The sequence below is a fragment of the Engraulis encrasicolus genome, chromosome 4 (assembly GCF_034702125.1).
Source record: "Engraulis encrasicolus isolate BLACKSEA-1 chromosome 4, IST_EnEncr_1.0, whole genome shotgun sequence".
NCBI lineage: Eukaryota > Metazoa > Chordata > Actinopteri > Clupeiformes > Engraulidae > Engraulis > Engraulis encrasicolus.
The window spans coordinates 234,915-252,500 of record NC_085860.1 but is presented as its reverse complement, the minus strand read 5'-3'; the positions used below and the strand labels follow the sequence as shown (position 1 = coordinate 252,500).

The 17,586-nt window shown below is 44.8% G+C and overlaps 2 protein-coding genes across 2 annotated transcripts in view; one reads left to right on the top strand and one right to left on the bottom strand.

Annotated features, from left to right (window-relative positions):
* Positions 1-8,982, bottom strand: part of sspn (sarcospan (Kras oncogene-associated gene)) — a 20,225-nt gene extending 11,243 nt beyond the window's left edge. Inside the window, exons 1-2 of the mRNA XM_063196402.1 lie at positions 8,322-8,982; positions 3,849-3,935 (exon numbers count right to left, since the gene is read on the bottom strand). Of these exons, the coding sequence (XP_063052472.1) occupies positions 3,849-3,935; positions 8,322-8,537 (303 nt within the window). The 5' untranslated portion in view covers positions 8,538-8,982. The remainder of the gene's footprint in view (positions 1-3,848; positions 3,936-8,321) is intronic.
* Positions 8,983-12,123: 3,141 nt separating this feature from the next.
* Positions 12,124-17,204, top strand: bhlhe41 (basic helix-loop-helix family, member e41). The gene is made up of 5 exons (XM_063196401.1): positions 12,124-12,997; positions 13,106-13,169; positions 13,278-13,385; positions 13,492-13,603; positions 13,805-17,204. The coding sequence occupies exons 1-5, from the start codon at positions 12,936-12,938 to the stop codon at positions 14,734-14,736; spliced, it is 1,278 nt and encodes a 425-aa protein (XP_063052471.1). The 5' UTR covers positions 12,124-12,935; the 3' UTR covers positions 14,737-17,204.
* The last annotated feature ends 382 nt before the right edge of the window (positions 17,205-17,586 follow it).

The window sequence follows — 17,586 nt, the reverse complement described above, 5'->3', positions numbered from 1 at the left end:
CTCTACTCTACTCTGCTCTACTCTGCTCTGCTCTGCTCTGCTCTGACCTAGGCCTATACAAGATCTGTCCCCAGCCCACTGCTGCCCACACAGTAAAACATGCAATGTTACAGTTTTTCTCGATTGCTTACACACAAGTTTTGGAATCAGTTCTCGAATTCTCAAAACTCTATACACAAATCTCCAAACCTCACACACAACGGGCAAAACTCCTCACTACCTCTGAAAAATGCACGTCTTGTCTCAAAACAATGTACTCTCTTCTAAAAAGGTCATTTTGTTCTCAAATGACACACACAAGCAGTCATTTTAATACACTCTTATGTGAACCATTGAACACTAATATGCACAAGGTAAAACTCTATACTCAACTTGACACAGAGTAGAAACTTATTTTCTTCAGTGTTCTACTTACTAAAGAGAGTATTTTCTGTAATAAAATACTGAACTATTGTTTTTAGACTCTTTACACAGATGTGTGTATATTTTACATATTTTTCTGACATTTAAAAAAATTGCACTAATTTATTGTAAAATAATGGGTAACCACATGAAAGTGATCTCTTGTAACATATTTTGGAGTTCAAAAACTAAACAAATATGTTTTCTCATTGCATCCACTCATGTTTTCATCAATATCACATGCAATGTGTCTCCTTATGGGATGATGATTTCAGATTGTAAACCGGTATGAAGAGAGTTTGCCCATGTGATGAGGAAGTGAACATAGTATGGCAGTGTGTTCAATGCGGCAACCAGGGATTTTCTTCACGAAAATTAGGTGTAATCCAGATAATTGTGTGTAGTGGTTTGAAAAGACTGTGTTTTAAAACTGAAATGTGAGTGTAAAGAAGGAATTGCGCTTAGTGTTCAGTGACATTGGTTAGGGGAGCTGGGAAACGGGTGAGATGTTCCAAGAATTGTGTGTGAAGTACCAGAAATTGTGTGGAAGCAATCGAGAAAAACTGTAATTTCACAGTAAATACTACAGTCTTAATGCAACATAGAAAATTACTAAGAATGTTTATTTGTTGAATTGACTCTGCAACATTTACTATGCGACTAATGTGCTGACTGCCTGTATCCCTGGGCTGTTTCCCACAGTGTGCTGTACAGCACATTTTGCAGGTTAATTTACTGTAACACTTAAAGGTGCACTGTGTAGGACTATGTGCTGCCTATTGCCAAATTGGTTATTTTCATGAACATTTACAAAGTAGTAATTACTATTATGACTTACAGGGGGTGGACAAATATCTGAGACACCTGTCATTTTAGTGTGGGAAGTTTCATGGCTCAAGTGGACCAGCCTGTTGGCCAATCTTCAGTAATTGCACAAAGGGAAGTGTGAAGGTTCACACTTAATTATCAATTAGCAGGGTAAGAGCACAGTTTTGCTCAAAATTTCGTAATGCACACAACATAATGGGTGATGTATCAGGGCTCAAAATTGAGAAATTCTTGGTGCGTGTAGCTGTTACATCTTTGACTGAGACAGCAAGTCTTTGTGATGTATCAAGAGCCACGGTATCCAAGGTATTATCTGCACACCACCAAGAACGATGAACCACATCCAACAGGATTAACTGTGGATGCAAGAGGAAGCTGTATGAATACTCGAATGTTTGGGAGCTAACCCGAAATGAATCCCAAAAACATAAAACCACAGCTGTCCAAATCACCGTAGAATTAAATGTGCACCTCAACTCTCCTGTTTCCACCAGAATGGTCCATCGAGAGATCCACGGGGTCAATATACACGGCCGGTCACCCAAACATCCCTTTCAGACAGCTTCCTCTTGTGTCAACACAGTTAATCCTGTTGGATGTGGTTCATCCTTCTTGGTGGTGTGCAGACATTACCTTGGATACCGTGGCTCTTGATACATCACAAAAACTTGCTGTCTTGGTCAAAGATGCAACAGCTACACACGCACCAAGAATATCTAATTTTTGAACTCTGATACATCACCCATAATGTTGTGTGCATTGGAACATTTTGAGCAAAACTGTGCTTACCCTGCTAATTGAACCTTCACACTTCCCTTTAACGGTGCAAAGTGCAATTAATGAAGATTGGCCAACAGGCTGGTCCACTTGAGCCATGACACTTCCCACACTAAAATGACAGGTGTCTCAGATATTTTGTCCACCCCCTGTATGTTTTGCTGCTAAAAAAATGTCTATTTCTGGAAATTCAAAATGGCGGACATGGAAGAAGATCCACCTTTTCCTTTTATGAAAAGTGCAATTTTTCCAGTCATAATAAATGATTATGATAAATAATTTGATGGTGGTAAGCATTTGTGAAAAAGGTAACATTTGTGAATCGGCAACATGAAACTACTTAGTAAAAATATCACACAGCGCACCTTAAAGGTGCTAGATCTGACTCGCTGAGTGTATAATGGACAACACTTACGGTGCACACTCTGCTCTGTGCTGTATAGTCTCCACTAATGCTGCTGTTGCATGCTGGGGCTGTTTGTTAGTTACGTCTACACTTAGAGTCACACTTAGCACTCATCCAGTTTATCCTACTCTATATGCTGAAGTAACAATGTAAAATGTACTCCGCACTTTGCACTGTCCTTGCCTAGTACTGTATAGCCTACATAGCCTACATGTAGGCTGGGTTCTATGTCTGCTGATCTCTATGCTTCCTATAGGCTGCCTATACGCTGGAGTGGTTCTGATGGCAAACGCTGCGATGGTAGCCCCTTAATGCATGCCGTACCTCCTGTGGCACGCTGTAATAGACATTGAAAGCTAACTAGTACTATACTACTATGACAGTGCACGTGCCTTTAGTAATACATTACGATTTGGTCATTGCCATTCTGTTAACAGGGGTTAATTCAACACTCCTCCAGTTGGTCCTGTGCTCAGCGTGTTGAATCAGAACTGTGCTGCCTCCACTGTTACTGTCTGTGCTGGCCGTGCTGGCGTGGTGCTGACGGCATGACTTGCAGGCAGCACCATTGGCCTCTAATGAGGAGCTATGCTGTGGCGACAGGACAGGACAGGCCGCGAGGAAGATACGCATTAGGTGTCCTCCTGCCCCTCAATCCTCCTCCTCCTCTCCATCATCTTCCTCACCCCCCTGTGCCTTAAATGTGTTTATCATTGCTGTGCCTTGGGAGGCCGGCATGTGGCCGGCAGTCAACATCTACTCTTGTCTGCATAAATGCCTGCCTGCCTCTCTTTCTCTCTCTACCCCAGCCCCTGTTTCTCTCTCTCTCTCTCTCTCTCTCTCTCTCCATCTCTGTCTCTGTCTCTGTCTCTCTCTCTCTCTCTCTCTCTCTCTCTCTCTCTCTCTCTCTCTCTCTCTCTCTCTCTCTCTCTCTCTCTCTCTCTCATTAAGTGGAGGTACTATACAGCCTACAAAACAGTACAGTAAGTGCAGTGCAAAACAATTCATAGCTTGGAAAATTACATTGGCAAAAAAAACCCCGTCTGGCTCCCATGCCTGTTGCTAGTGACGCATATGGCAGAGCAACAGTTCTGAGTAAATGGCCAGCTGAGTAATGGTGGTTATGAAAGACTGTGGTTTAGTGGCAGTGGCGGTGTGGCTGTGACACAGTGGCACTTGTGGCATTTCAGGGGAAATTCAGTGCTAGCTTGTCATGTCAACATCCTTCATCGCGGAGGTGCATGCGTGCATGGGCGTGTGTGTGTGTGTGTGTGAGAGAGAGAGAGAGAGAGAGAGAGAGAGAGAGAGAGAGAGAGAGAGAGAGAGAGAGAGAGAGAGAGAGAGAGAGAGAGAGAGAGAGAGAGAGAGAGAGAGAGAGAGAGAGAGAGAGAGAGAGAGAGAGAGAGAGAGCCATGAGCCTTCCCTTCACTCTTACCTTGGCAACAAACTGCATGGACGTCCTCTCATCAGGCAGGTATGTGATCAGATAGAGGAGAAACCCCAGCAGAGACACCACACACATCTGGGAGAGAGAGAGAGAGAGAGAGAGAGAGAGAGAGAGAGAGAGAGAGAGACAGACAGACAGACAGACAGACAGACAGACAGACAGACAGACAGACAGACAGACAGACAGACAGACAGGGTGTGCAAGGGATGTAGAGAAACAGACAAATGAAGACAGAGGGAAGGAGAAAGACAGTGATAGAACAAAGGAGTATAGAGACAAAAAGAAAGACAAGTGAGATGTCATTAGATACAGCTCTCTGTGCAGAACTGTGGATAAAGCCCCATATCTTCATACACTTTCAAAACAAATGATGATTATTATTATTATTCCAGGAAATTGGCCTAGTTTTCATACACAGCTGTCCATGAAGCTTTAATGAGCGTGTGTGCATGTGCGCCGCAGGCCTGGCTCTCACAATAGTTGTCATTGTGCACCAACTTATAAACACATAGCTACCATTTGTTTTTTTGCTGAGCATTCGACCTTAATCTTATTTGTGGCTCTGCAGCCTTCTTCAATTCCCCGCTCATTCCAGGGTTTTTCATGAGCGCAGTAATCAACATTGTGCAACCATTGAGTTGTCATCTGATAATGTAATCACGGCCCGTGGTAAATTGAATAGTTTTTCCTCCGCTATCTCTATCTCTCTCTCTCTCTCTCTCTCTCTCTCTCTCTCTCTCTCTCTCTCTCTCGCCCGTGATAACACTCTCCCTCTCAGTCCCAGTGCTGTCTTGTGACTAACGTGCAGTATCTAATTTAATTGTTTTCCCCAGGTTCTTAGGAAGCAGGCGGGCGGTAGAAGAGGGAGAGGAGGAGAGGAGAGGAGAGGAGAGGAGAGGAGAGGAAGGAGGGGAGAGGGTTTTCTTGGTGACCTAAGTGTTTTTCCTCTGTCTCGTGAGGCTCTAACTCTATAAGCAGCGGAGTGGCTGCAGGCTCATTGATGGCCAGCCAGCCAGCCAGCATCATGAGGCGAGGGGAGGCGAGGGGAGGCGAGGGGAGGCGAGGGGAGGGGAGGGAGAGGAGGGCCGAGGGGGAAAGGGTGACTGTGGGGTGAGCACCATCATCATCATCACCATCCTCTTTCTCCTCATCATCATCATCACATCAGCTTTGCTTTGCTGCTCCAGCTCCTTGGGCCTCACAGTGGAGCGTAACGGCACGTGGCCTCTGACAGACTGGCATCATGTAAAGGTGTATGTACCTCATGATAGACAGACTGGCATCAAGTAAAGGTGTATGTATCTCATGACAGTGCATTCCGCATTGAGGTGCGACACCTTTGCATCAACGCCACGGGAAAGCACTTTTGTCACGTGATGAGGGGTAATTTCTGTTGCTAAACGTGAAAAATGTTCTGCTGTGCCCAGACTAAAACCATACCTAACCCTAAACTGTCAGCAAAGCAATTCTTCTGCTGCTTTACTTTTGCCAAGAACAGCGAAACAAGCAAGGGCTGACCAACGACCAAAACCATGCCAAAACTTAACCTGTCTCAGGGTGTTGTGGAGCAACATGTCGAGTCAACATGCAAAGGCGTTATGCACAAACCCAATAGACTGTTTGAATCGGGATGCTATCTTACTTACTTTTATGATGCCATGTTGCCTCATACAGTGCCACTGTTCTGTCAAGGTGTGGGCTGTATCATCATCATAATGAGCTACAAAAAGTTCTGTTAACATATCTCAATCCTGAAGGGGGATACTGTAGCTCAGCTCGACGAGCAGCCACAACACCTTACACACAACAGTCACCATGAGCAAAACAATGCCCTTATCCTCCCACCTCCCCTTCTCCTTCCATTTCCCTGCCACTAGTGTTGCCAGATTGGACGGTTTCCCGCCCAATTGGGCTGCTTAGGATGGCCATCTGCGGATTAAAATGGCACTTGGGCGGGTTTTCTGCTGATTGTTGGCCATGGAAATCTATAGAATTGGGCAGGATTTAGTGCTTCCAGGTGGGTTTGAACATTTTTTGGGCTGGAAATCATCAGTCTCATCTGGCAACCCTGCCAGCCACCCTCTCCTGCACAATAAACTAGGACCACCAGAGACAGCTTGTCGCCACCCCATAGCACGCCACAGGAGTCAGGAGTCTATATGGAGCAAGGGGCTAAAATAGCAGAGATGACATGTAGCCTACCTCAGTCAGGAGCAATGTGTGTCTGCCTGCCCTGCCTGCTTGCGCTAGTCGCTATAACCGTCCACAACATAACACAGAAAGTGCCATTTACTCTCTATGGCTATAATGAGGACATTTCTGCAGCTGTATGCCATTCAAATGGTTTGATTCAAATAATTGCATACAAATTGTGCTTTCTGAAGAACCTCACTTTTGACAAATTTGGAGCAAAGGAGATATTTAAATGTCTTCAATATCCAAAATTATCTTTGGTTATTTTATCAGTTTATCCTAGTACTGCAGGGTTAATCAAAAGTCTTACAACTGGCTAAGATATGTTGTGCAGTGCCTACAGTGTGTACGCTACAACTTCTGAACTCACTGCTTTGAAATAAGGCCTACTTGCATTTATACTGTACTTGAGAACTGCTGTGGCTTCCTGTCTGGACGTTTTAAAAGAGGATGTGTTTCTCTGCCTGATCAACGCACGACACATGGGTCAGGTGCAGCTCATTTAAAAAATATCAACAAGGCTGTGGCGGAGAATTGAATTAAACGTCAGGCCAGCACCTTTTTTTAAAGTCAATTAACAGTTCCCACTGGAAATAACATTATCAGAGTCAACGAACAGAAATAAATGAGGCAAATCTCTGAAAATAAGTTAGTCAGGCCAAGCCGCTGGCTAACAGTCAACATGTTTACATCTGAGGCGTAAGTGTTCGCAAAAAGATGGACCTTGTGTCACAGTAGCTGACGTTCTTTACATAGCATCAGCCTAAGCACTGCTTGTGTGTCTACCGTTTTGGCTTGTTATAGTACTCTCCATGGACACACTGCCTCTCCGAATGTTCCTGCTCCCATATTATCAGAGGTGCACAACGTGGACGTAAAACATGGACGTAAAATGGAAGTAGAAAATTAAGTAAAATAAAGTAGAATCCATCAAGGCTACTCATTAGGTATAGTGGTGTAACAACTATGTAACAGCATGTACTAGTGTTGCACTTACAACATGAACTTCCTTCTACTTTATACACCTCTGCATTTAATGTTAACTAAACACTGCATGCCCTTTAGCCTCTTTCAAAATAACCATAAGCCATGCCAAGTTGAAATGATACACACACACACACACCAGCTTTTAGTGAGTCATTATCCTCTGAGTCATGTGGGGTGTTAAAGTTTAATTCTGTGAAACTTATCAACGTTGGCACACCATTTGCCCACTTCCAGATACAGCAGATAAGATTTCTTTGATCTGATGACTTGTGACAGTGGCATGCGGTTGAATTTAGTACCAATGTGTCAGACAGTGAGCAAGCAGAGGAGCATTTCCAAAACAACTAGATTACAGTACCACTGCCTTATTGGAGAGGGACTAGACACGATACAGTGAAAGTGGTCAGGGAGTGTGTTTCACGTGAACATGGTGTGTGTGTGTGTGTGTGTGTGTGTGTGTGTGTGTGTGTGTGTGTGTGTGTGTGTGTGTGTGTGTGTGTGTGTGTGTGTGTGTGTGTGTGTGTGTGTGTTTGAACAAACACATAGGCTACTAGACATGGACACATTAGTAGGGAGTGCTGCGATTGCCTTTCTGAACTGTCTGTGGGACGTGTGTGTGTGTGTGTGTGTGTGTGTGTGTGTGTGTGTGTGTGTGTGTGTGTGTGTGTGTTTGTGTGTGTGTGTGTGTGTGTGTGTGTGTGTGTGTGTGTGTGTGTGTGTGTGTGTGTGTGTGTGTGTGTGTGTGTGTGTGCGTGCGTGCGTGCGTACGTGCGTGCGTGCGTGCGTGCGTGCGTGCGTGCGCGCGTATGTGTGTGCATACAGTGTTCAGGGACAGACTTGGACTTGGCTTTGTGGTTGGTTAGTTTGGTTAACCTCATGCTTTGGCCAAGCCATAGAGTGGATTCCGCATGCCATGCAAACTAGAACACTTGACTGAGACGGACAGAGAAAGAGTAGCCTTAAAAAAGGAAGAGATAGAGGAAGACAAAGACGATATCTAATAGAGTACTTGACAGAGAGAATGACAGTGCAAAGGTACAAGAGAAGAAGAAGATGAAGAAGAAGAAGAAGAAGAAGAGAGAGAGAGAAGAGGAAGAGAGGAGAGGTGGATTCATAGAGAAATAGTCCAATAAGGAGAGGAGAGGAGACCAGAGGAGGAGAAGTGATAGAGGAGACCAGAGGAGGAAAAGTGATAGAGAACAGCACAGGATCACAAGAAGGTATAGAGGAAAAAAGGTAGACGAGACACAGATTGACGAGAGAAGGCGTTCCACAGCTTACGATGATGCCCGCCCAGTGTGGGGTCTCCCGGACCAGCAGCGAGGGGCTGGTGGCGGCCATGATGAAGGCCAGGACGGCGATGGCCACCCCCAGCAGCAGCTGCAGCAGGGCCACGAGCAGCGGGAAGCGGCAGCCACAGCACGTCTGGACCTCCTCACCACCTACTCCTCCTCCTCCTCCCTGGCTCTGGACCATCTTCTCTTTCTGGCCTCCCATAATGCACTTGTCGGCCGCACACGCTCACTGCTTGGGTTGTTTACTTGCTTGCTTGTTTAGTTGGTTTGTGACTGCTTCCTGCCTTCCTTCCTGCCTTCCGTCCTTCCTCACTTCCTTCACTGACTGGCTGCAGCTATAATCTGTTGTTTTCCACTGGCTGGAAGTCTCTTCTCTTCTCTTCTCTTCTCTTCTCTTCTCTTCTCTTCTCTTCTCTTCTCTTCTCTTCTCTTCTCTTCTCTTCTTCTGTTCTCTTCTCTGTGTTTATGGCTCTTCTGTAACTCTTGTTTACTTTCTCTTCCTCCTAGCCCCTCTCGCACTCTTCCGTGCGTGTCTTCCTCTCCTCCTCTCTTCCTGTACTCTGCTCCTTTCTCTCTCGCAGCTCTGTCCTCTGCCCTACTGGCACCAAGCTCTCTCCTCTCCCCGCTGGTTGACGGTAGCTGTCCCATCCCCCCTCCCTTTCCCATTCCCATTGCCATTCCCTTAGCCTTAGCCTTAGCCTTCCCCTCCCCGTTCACGGAGAGCAGAGAGAGGAGAGGCCCGTACCGCGGCTGCTAGGCTATTTGGAACCGGAGAGGCTCTGAACTAATATGGAAAGCATTTGGAGCAGATTCCTACAGTTGCCCGCACGCCACATATAGAGCAACAGCAGAGCAGTGCAGAGCGGAGCAGAGGAGAGGAGAGGAGAGTGCAGAAAAGAGGGATAGAGAGCGGAGAGAGTGGAAGAGTGATAGGGGATAGAGAGGCGGAGAGGAGAGGAAGGGATTGAGTCAGGGAGACTGGAGAGAGGGGAGATCACAAAGGGGGGTTCCAACACACGACTAGCTGGCTGGCTGGCTGGCTGGCTGGCGGACTAACAGGGAGCTCCATCGCCCTCTCCCTCCATCGACCTCTCCCTCCCTCCTGCACGCCTCTCTGAGGAGTCAGAGGCGGATGGCTGATTAGGAGGGAAAAACAGCAATTAGGGGAGGCGAGCCCAGGCACAAAAAACACGTAACGTCACAGCCAGTCAGCCAGCCAGTGAATTTCGCTGTGTCAGTTTAACACTCGGAGAGAGTCAGTTTAACACCCTTCTATTTGGTTCTACTCTGTATGTGTTGTTGAATGACTGAAAAAAACTGTGCAGCCAGCCAGGCATTTTGGGGGCAACAGGCGAGTCCTTGGGGCAGAGCTGTCATGCACTGCAGGCCCTACTCAAAACAAAACCAGCCTAGCAGCCCAGCCCAGCCCAGCCCAGTCTACCCATGTGTCACATGATTGGGATGAAGGGGGTAATGTGACCCGCTAGCATGTGAGGGCTTTAGGGCAAAAGTTAAAAAAAAAGAAAAAAAAGTGCAATACTGTACTGCACTGTACTGTATTTATATAGTGACAATAAAAACACTCTACTCTCTAATGTAGCTTACTATATAGGCTACTTGAACTCCATCACAATTCTTTGGTAGATGCCTGCACTTTCTCCACAGCTCCACAGCAGTCTTACAATAGTATGGTGAATTCAGGTAAATTGGGCCACTTTTTCTCATTAACCCCTTAATGCACGCCGTACCTCCGGTGGCACACTGTAATAGACATTGAAAGTTAACTGCTATAGTACTACATTACTATGACAGTGCATGGGGCCTTTAGAAATACATTACGACTTGGTCATTGCCATTCTGGTAACAGCTAATTTATAATGCCGTGTCTTAAGGGGTTAACTTATATGCAATAAAGTGGCCTAATTTACCAGAATTCACTACATTAGCTGGGAACTACATAGAGCACACCTGTATAATGTATCAGTCTAAAAATGTTTGTATGTGAGTAATTCTATGTGGTTAAGTCTTATGGAGAGACAGACTGTTATGGAGAGGCAAAATGAACACTTTTTTGTTTTCTGCGATATCCATGATATTGTAGGCCTACTCTTAATTCTATAGGTGTTTATGCAGTAGGTGTGTGAAATACAGTATGTACAAATCCAGAGTAAACCTATAAGTCTGCTATTCAAACACTGTGAGTTTGTTTCAATATGCCACCTCAAAGTTGGCCTCCTTACTGGCCCAACTCAAATGATGAAAAGTGGCCCACAGTGTTTTTGCATATATTAACATTTACACAAAAACACTTGCGATGCCTTATTGGAAATATCGCACCATTTTGCATACTGTACATTAGGCCTCTGATCATGATGTTCCTGTCACCCATTTAATTGGCTCAAAAGGTCTTTCTAATTTTACAATGCGACATCATCATTGTCCCAATTTCACAAATATAAATGGCCATGGGCAGAACAGAACTGACTGAGCTATTAAGACAACCATATGGTGACCAGAACAGACCCACCCACCCAGGAGAAATAGAGCATGGGCACTTTTGGGATAAAGGGGCTCCTCATAATTAGCGGTGCAGAACTGACTTACCGGTGCATACTATGTAAAAAAAGTTTTTTTAAAATTAATTAATTAATTTTTTAAACATGTCTGAAAACAGGGGCCCACGATGGTGCGGGGTCCACCGGGAAATACCCGCTATGCCAGATGGCCAGTCCAGCCCTGATACTACCCTCAACACATGGGCAGGACCGCATTTAGCCAATGTGATGCCCCCAGGCACTAAACCTCACAGGTGACCCCCTTTATGAAAAATATTGTTAAAGCTTGTGTCATGTGGTGCCCCCAATGGTTAAAAATGGCTGGTGCCGACAAGTGCCCCATGCTTGGATGGTGCTGGGGCGGACATGGTTTGGGGTTGTGCGGGTGCCATCGGCGTAGGAAGGCTGAGTTTCACCGGGGGAGGCGTGCATTGTCAACATGTACTGTGGTCGCTGGCTGGGGCCAATCTTAATGGCTGTATTTTTAGTTATTTTAAGTGAACAATAAATGAAATACTTAAAAAAATGGTTGGTGCCCCTGGGTCCTGTGGTGCTTACCCCATATGGACAATCTGTTGACAGATTGTGCATTTCAACATGGATTTTGTTGGATTTGACATCAAGAGGGGAAAGTGAACATACAGATGTGTCCAAAGTAAAAGTGTTGGTAAAAAAACAACAACAAACAAACAAAAATACGCTGCCACTCCATCACAGGTGACCAGGGACGCAGACACGGGGCTTTGATGTAGGCTAACTGTTGATAACGGAGTAACGGGTGTAACAACAATATAATATGTAGGTTACTACTACTACTTACTGTAGGCCTACTTACTATTTACATCATGAATTTACTTCTAGTTTTACTTTTGAAATGTCCGACAAATTTAAAACTATATTAAAAAACAACACTCCGTCCTTAACTCCAGTAGGCCTATAATACAATACAACAAGCTACAGTAGCCTACAAACATAATGCAACATCAAATGGGATAATACTTAATAACTTACGACACACACAGGTAACATGTGCAATTTGAGCTTAGCCTTTATCAAAACTTTAGGTCTATTTCTGTATTTAATTGTAAAAATGTGTTTTATTTATTTATTTTTTATTTATCTTCAGTAATTTTCCTAATTGTTAAAAAATAAGTTCACGGTAACCCTACTTCCCTATAAATACACAGTGCTGTTTAAATGGCTACTTTCCTGGCACCCATTTAAGAGGACATCAGATATGCTTATGTGGATGAATACACGCCGTAGAATAGCGCGGTGAGTGTGTGTGTGTGTGTGGCTGAGACTCAAGTTCCTGTGCAAAATTAGTCACCAGCAGCATCACTCGACCACTGAGGGGACACGTGTTGCTGCACGCAGAGTTAAGCCGTTATCCACGAAAACACACCTCACCAAGGTGCCATGGAAGCCGAGTTCCCGCGTCAGGACAACCAGACAGTCTGCTACGGCAGCACACTGCGCCTTCCCCTGAACGCAAACGTGCAAACAGTTTCGTATCTTTGCTCTGGTCTGTGTTGGACATATCGTTAGCTCAACAAACGTGCCGTATCCCATGTCATTATATAAACAGCCCTGGGCGCAAACAAACATGAACTTCATAGTGGCGTAGTTTGATATTTAGGCTACACTTACGATGCGAACAGATTTATCATTCACGAGTACACGGGGCACATAAGGGAACAGAGGAGATAGTCTAATAAAACCTGGCCCAATTAAAAGCCGAAAGAGATGTTACCCGATGCCACAAGACGCGCGACTTCTCAGTGCGCTTAATTACTGGACTTTGAGCTGGTGCAGTTTACACGTGAGTTCGGAGCCGTTCCCTTCAGGAGGCGCGCGTGCGCTCTTGGTCTAGCACAAAGTGCTGTGGCAAAGTGGCAGTCTAGGAAATCAGGCATCATTCTGAAGTGCAGCGCCAGTGGACAAACGCACGCCGTGCACTGTCTCTTCATTCACTGGAGTTGGATTTAAAAACTCTCGCAAGCCAAAGAAGTTTGAAAAGCAGGATTTTTTGAAAAAGATAAATTATGGATGAAAGAATATCACGCCTCCAGGACCGACAGTACATTGACAGAGCGGATTTCCTGGGGTAATTCTTTATCAAACATGCCTATTTAATACTTTCCACGCCATTGCCTACCGGTCAAAATGAGCGGGACCTCTCGTTAACACCTGGACTTGTTCTGTTTTCTTTCAGGGTGGACTATTCTTCTCTCTATGTATGTAAATCTAAAAGAGGGATGAAGCGCGAGGACGGAAAGGTAAGTCAACAGAAACATTGTAACAGTGACCGTCGCCTTGTTTTTCTTCAGATTTTGTGTTGTTAATTATTTCTGATACATTTTATTACTCTTTTTCTTTGCATACAGGATGCCTATAAATTGCCTCATCGGCTGATAGAGAAGAAAAGACGAGACAGGATTAATGAATGTATTGCACAGCTCAAAGATTTGTTACCTGAACATTTGAAATTGACGGTAAGTTTGTTTTCTCTAGCCTAAGTGTTCAATCTCTTTGGTAGATGCGATGGCGTATACGCATGACAACACTCGTGTCTAAATGTACCATTCTGTTCCTTTTTAGACTCTTGGGCATTTGGAGAAAGCAGTTGTTCTTGAGTTAACTTTGAAGCACTTGAACGCCTTGACTGCTGTGACCGAGCAGCAGCACCAGAAGATAATCGCTTTGCAGAACGGTAGGCTAAATTACATAACCGTGATCCCACATAGTTGCGCCTCGGAAAAACAAATAACCATACTGTTAGGTAACAGTCTGAGCAAATGCTAAGAAGTTTATGACATGTTTCTGTTTGTAACTCCCGTGAAAACAAAAATCAGTCTCTGAGAAATAAAAGCCAGTAAACTCATCCCCTCCCTTGCTCATTGTTGCATGACAGGGGACCGGTCGATGAAATCCTCCTTCCACGCGGATCTGGAAGCGTTCCACTCCGGGTTCCAGGCGTGCGCCAAAGAAGTGCTGCAGTACCTGAGCAAGTTCGAGAACTGGACTACACGCGAGCAGAGATGCGCGCAGCTCGTCGGCCACTTGCACAAAGTTTCCACGCAGTTCCAGCCCAGTAGCGCACAGCAGCTGCTACTGCAGCATCCACTTCAGGACCACGACAACGGCCCCAAAGGAGGAGACGGCCAAGCGAACTGTGTCCCGGTCATCCAGAGGACTCAGACCACAGAACTGAACGAAAACGACACTGACACTGACAGTGGATACGGCGGGGAGGCGGAGAGGGGCGACGGGAAGCAGGAGAAAGGATGCGAGGGCGAAAAGGCGCAGGGCGCAAAGGGGGTCAAGATCAAGCAGGAGTTCGGGGATGATCGCTCTGCCAAAAAACCAAAGATGAACTGGACTGGCAGTGGCGTGGGGAGTGTAGACCCTGCCGGCCGCCCTGATCTGGCTTTCATGAACTCGTTGATGGGAATCACAGGTGTTGGACAGCAAGCTCCGTTTTGCATGCCTTTCTATTTCATAAACCCCTCAGCGGCTGCGTCCTACATGCCTTTGTTTGATAAAAGTAACCTGGAGAAGTATGTGTATCCTGCAGCCGCGGCGGCTCTGACCAGCCCTTTCCCGTGGCTGTACCCGGGGCTCCCGGCTCAGGCGGCGGCAGCAGCAGCCGCCTTCCCCGGGCTGACGGCAGATAAGGTCAGCGGATTCAGCATGACCTCACAGATCAAAGACTGTCCCAGTCCATGCGAGGACGTGTCAACCGAGGCGGAATTGGGATCCCCCGCCGAAGGGGATCAGAGTCATGAGAACGACGATAACAATGACGGGAGTGACACCATCCGAAACGAAAACGACGGTACATAATCAGTTTTCACTGTCTTTTGCTTGTACAAAGTCCCTATTTATCTTGATAGCTTAATTTAACTCCATTCAACATTCAATGTGTAGTGTTTCTGAGAATTTGTTTTGAAAGCTTTGTTTATTATTATTTTCATATTTTTTTATTCAAAGTAGCTTCAATATTGGTTCACATCTGAATTGGTTATTTTCTTTGGGGAGGTTGGGGGACGTTGTAACAATCTGTGCCTTTTGCACTTTATCCATGATATATTTGAATGATAATCGACTTTGATTGACGTCAGCAATGTGCATAATGCTATCTAGTACATCCAGATGTGATTGTTTATCAAAACTGTTGACTTTTGGGGAAAAAGCTTTTTTTATCTACATCAGACACTTTATATAGTGCAATAGGCCTACATGATTTAGAACTTACTCTTAACCCGACTGCAGCTATATATATTTTTTTTTTTCAAATTTAATTTGGAATTAACTATGGGACACTTGGATGTATCATACTGACCTCAACTAAGGTGTTTACCATCAACAAATTGCCACAGTATTTGTCAGTGATGCCTCTTGCACATGTAACTCTGCCGCATTTGTAATATACCACACCATTCAGGCTTTCCTCAGTGCTTGAATGCAGTTACTTATATACCTCACCGGGAGTTCTTGAATGGGATAATATTATTATTATTTTACAAAGGAGGGTTAACTGTCGAACTGAGCACAGGGTTTAAGACTAGGACATTTGTAACTGGACGTTTCTTTATTGGAGACCCCTTGACACCCACCCCCTCCCCCCCCATTTTACTTTTACGGCTCCCCCCTCCCCCTCCCCAATCTCAGATTTTTGGTCTACTGTCAAATAATGTTTTGTGTTTTTGAATAATGTTAGCTACCCCCCCCCCCAAAAAAAAAACCAGTCTCCCATGCTGGTACAGTGTTTGCCTGACATGCAACACATTAAAACACAACATAGGGCACAGCCTACAGCCTCCTATCTAAAGAGTATTTGCGACCTAAACATGTTGTTTGACCTCGTCCCACTCCAACCCCCCTGCACACTGCAAGTGTTTAGACTACTGTGTCCGCTGAGGACAACCATATGAGACAGCCACATGACTTGCACCTCCAGCAAAAATATACAAGGTATATTAGCACCTTACGGAACTTTGATATTGAATGTATTATGTGTTTTTTTTTTTGCATAGATATGAACGTTTGTATATACTAGTCATCTGCTCTGAGAGGTAAAGTGCACTTGTTCATGCCTTCTCCTTCTGTCTGCTCCTCACTCTTCTCTTCTCCTCGGTTTCCTGTGATTGGTTGTTTTATCTTGATATGTACTATTAGTTTCATGGCAAGTGGACTTGAACGGACTCACTGGATGCCAGCGAGGGCAGCCACCCAAGGCTGTGTGTATTTCTGTGTATGTATGGGGATCATGATACTGGGGTGCATTTCTGGAAAGCGTAATTGCTAACTATGTTAGCTACTTTGTTGGTTGCAATGCAATTTTCCATTGGCAACTACCGAAGTTTCTAACTGCTAACAACTACGCTTTCCAGAAATGCACCCCAGAGCAGCTCGCTACAGGATGCTGTTGTTGTTATGCGACACCATCACTGTATCTGTCTTAACAGGTGCTGATGAGAAGCTTTTGCTTGCATTTTCACCATCCAAAGACAGAAAAAATATGGAATGTATTTCTTGGTTCAGCATTTTTTGATGTTGATACAAATGTCCTAAATTGTTAAATCCCTGTATCATATCCCACAATGTGCACAAACATGCATACAGGTGTAATAGCACTGGACGGAACTTGTCAGTAGGCGAAGAGCGATGCCATTTTTTTTAAAAGACTGTAATCAGAAGTTTTTATGTTCTGACAGTTGTCAAAAGTGTTGTGTTTTTTTCACAAATGTGGAGTTTGTTTTGTTTTTGTTTTTTTTCCCGCAGCAGGATAGGCAAAGACATTCAGAAAATTGCCATTTATTTTTGCAGACCCAGTGCTGCTTTTAAAGCTCCTGTTTAGATCATCCTGCTGTGTCCATTTGCCCAGGGCAGTGGCATGTCTGTGTACATAGTCTGTGAATACGCTACAAGAAAATATGTCTAATGTTTATGTGGTAGATAAAATCTCTGGATTTTTTTAAAGGATTAAAAACAGAGCAAACTGTTGCACATTTCGTTAATGCTTTACACAATTGCTGTTCTAAATTATTGCAGTAAAGTTGTCGAATGAAAAACAAAAAACAATGACTTGTACTCCTGGTTTCAGTTCTCTTAAATGCTTTTGAATGTGTTCCTTAATGTGCATCATGACATAAGTCACGGGTGATGACCCTTCTCATTCAAGAACCTTGAAGGGGCCACTGCTCCGGCTTTCTTACACAGTATAGTCTATATTTTAGTGAAACCCTGCACAGTAAGTTTTGCAGTGTGAATTAAAACACCCAAGAGAGTATGACCAAATACACCTTATAGAAAAACGTGTCCCATTTAACACTCATCTTCAGTGTTGCTACAAAGTGTTGAAGTAACACAGTTGTATTTGTGGTACTGGGTCCTAAGAGTTGAATAGACACTGCTGAATGCTCTGTGTGGGGCTTACAAGATCCAGGTGACCAGGGCAATCACCTGATCACAGCCACACTGATGGAATGAAGGCCCATATTCTGCTGCAACACACACACACACACACACACACACACACACACACACACACACACACACACACACACACACACACACACACACACACACACACACACACACACACACGCACGCACACACACACACATACACACTTTGCTGACATCACACACGCACACACACACACGCACACACACACACACACACACACAC

Bases quoted from the DNA above. Each gene is read 5' to 3' on its own strand.
- bhlhe41 (XM_063196401.1), top strand. From the start codon at position 12,936: ATGGATGAAAGAATATCACGCCTCCAGGACCGACAGTACATTGACAGA. The intron at 13,170-13,277 runs GTAAGTCAACAG...CTTTGCATACAG, and splicing joins TGAAGCGCGAGGACGGAAAG to GATGCCTATAAATTGCCTCA. The intron at 13,604-13,804 runs GTAGGCTAAATT...GTTGCATGACAG, and splicing joins GATAATCGCTTTGCAGAACG to GGGACCGGTCGATGAAATCC.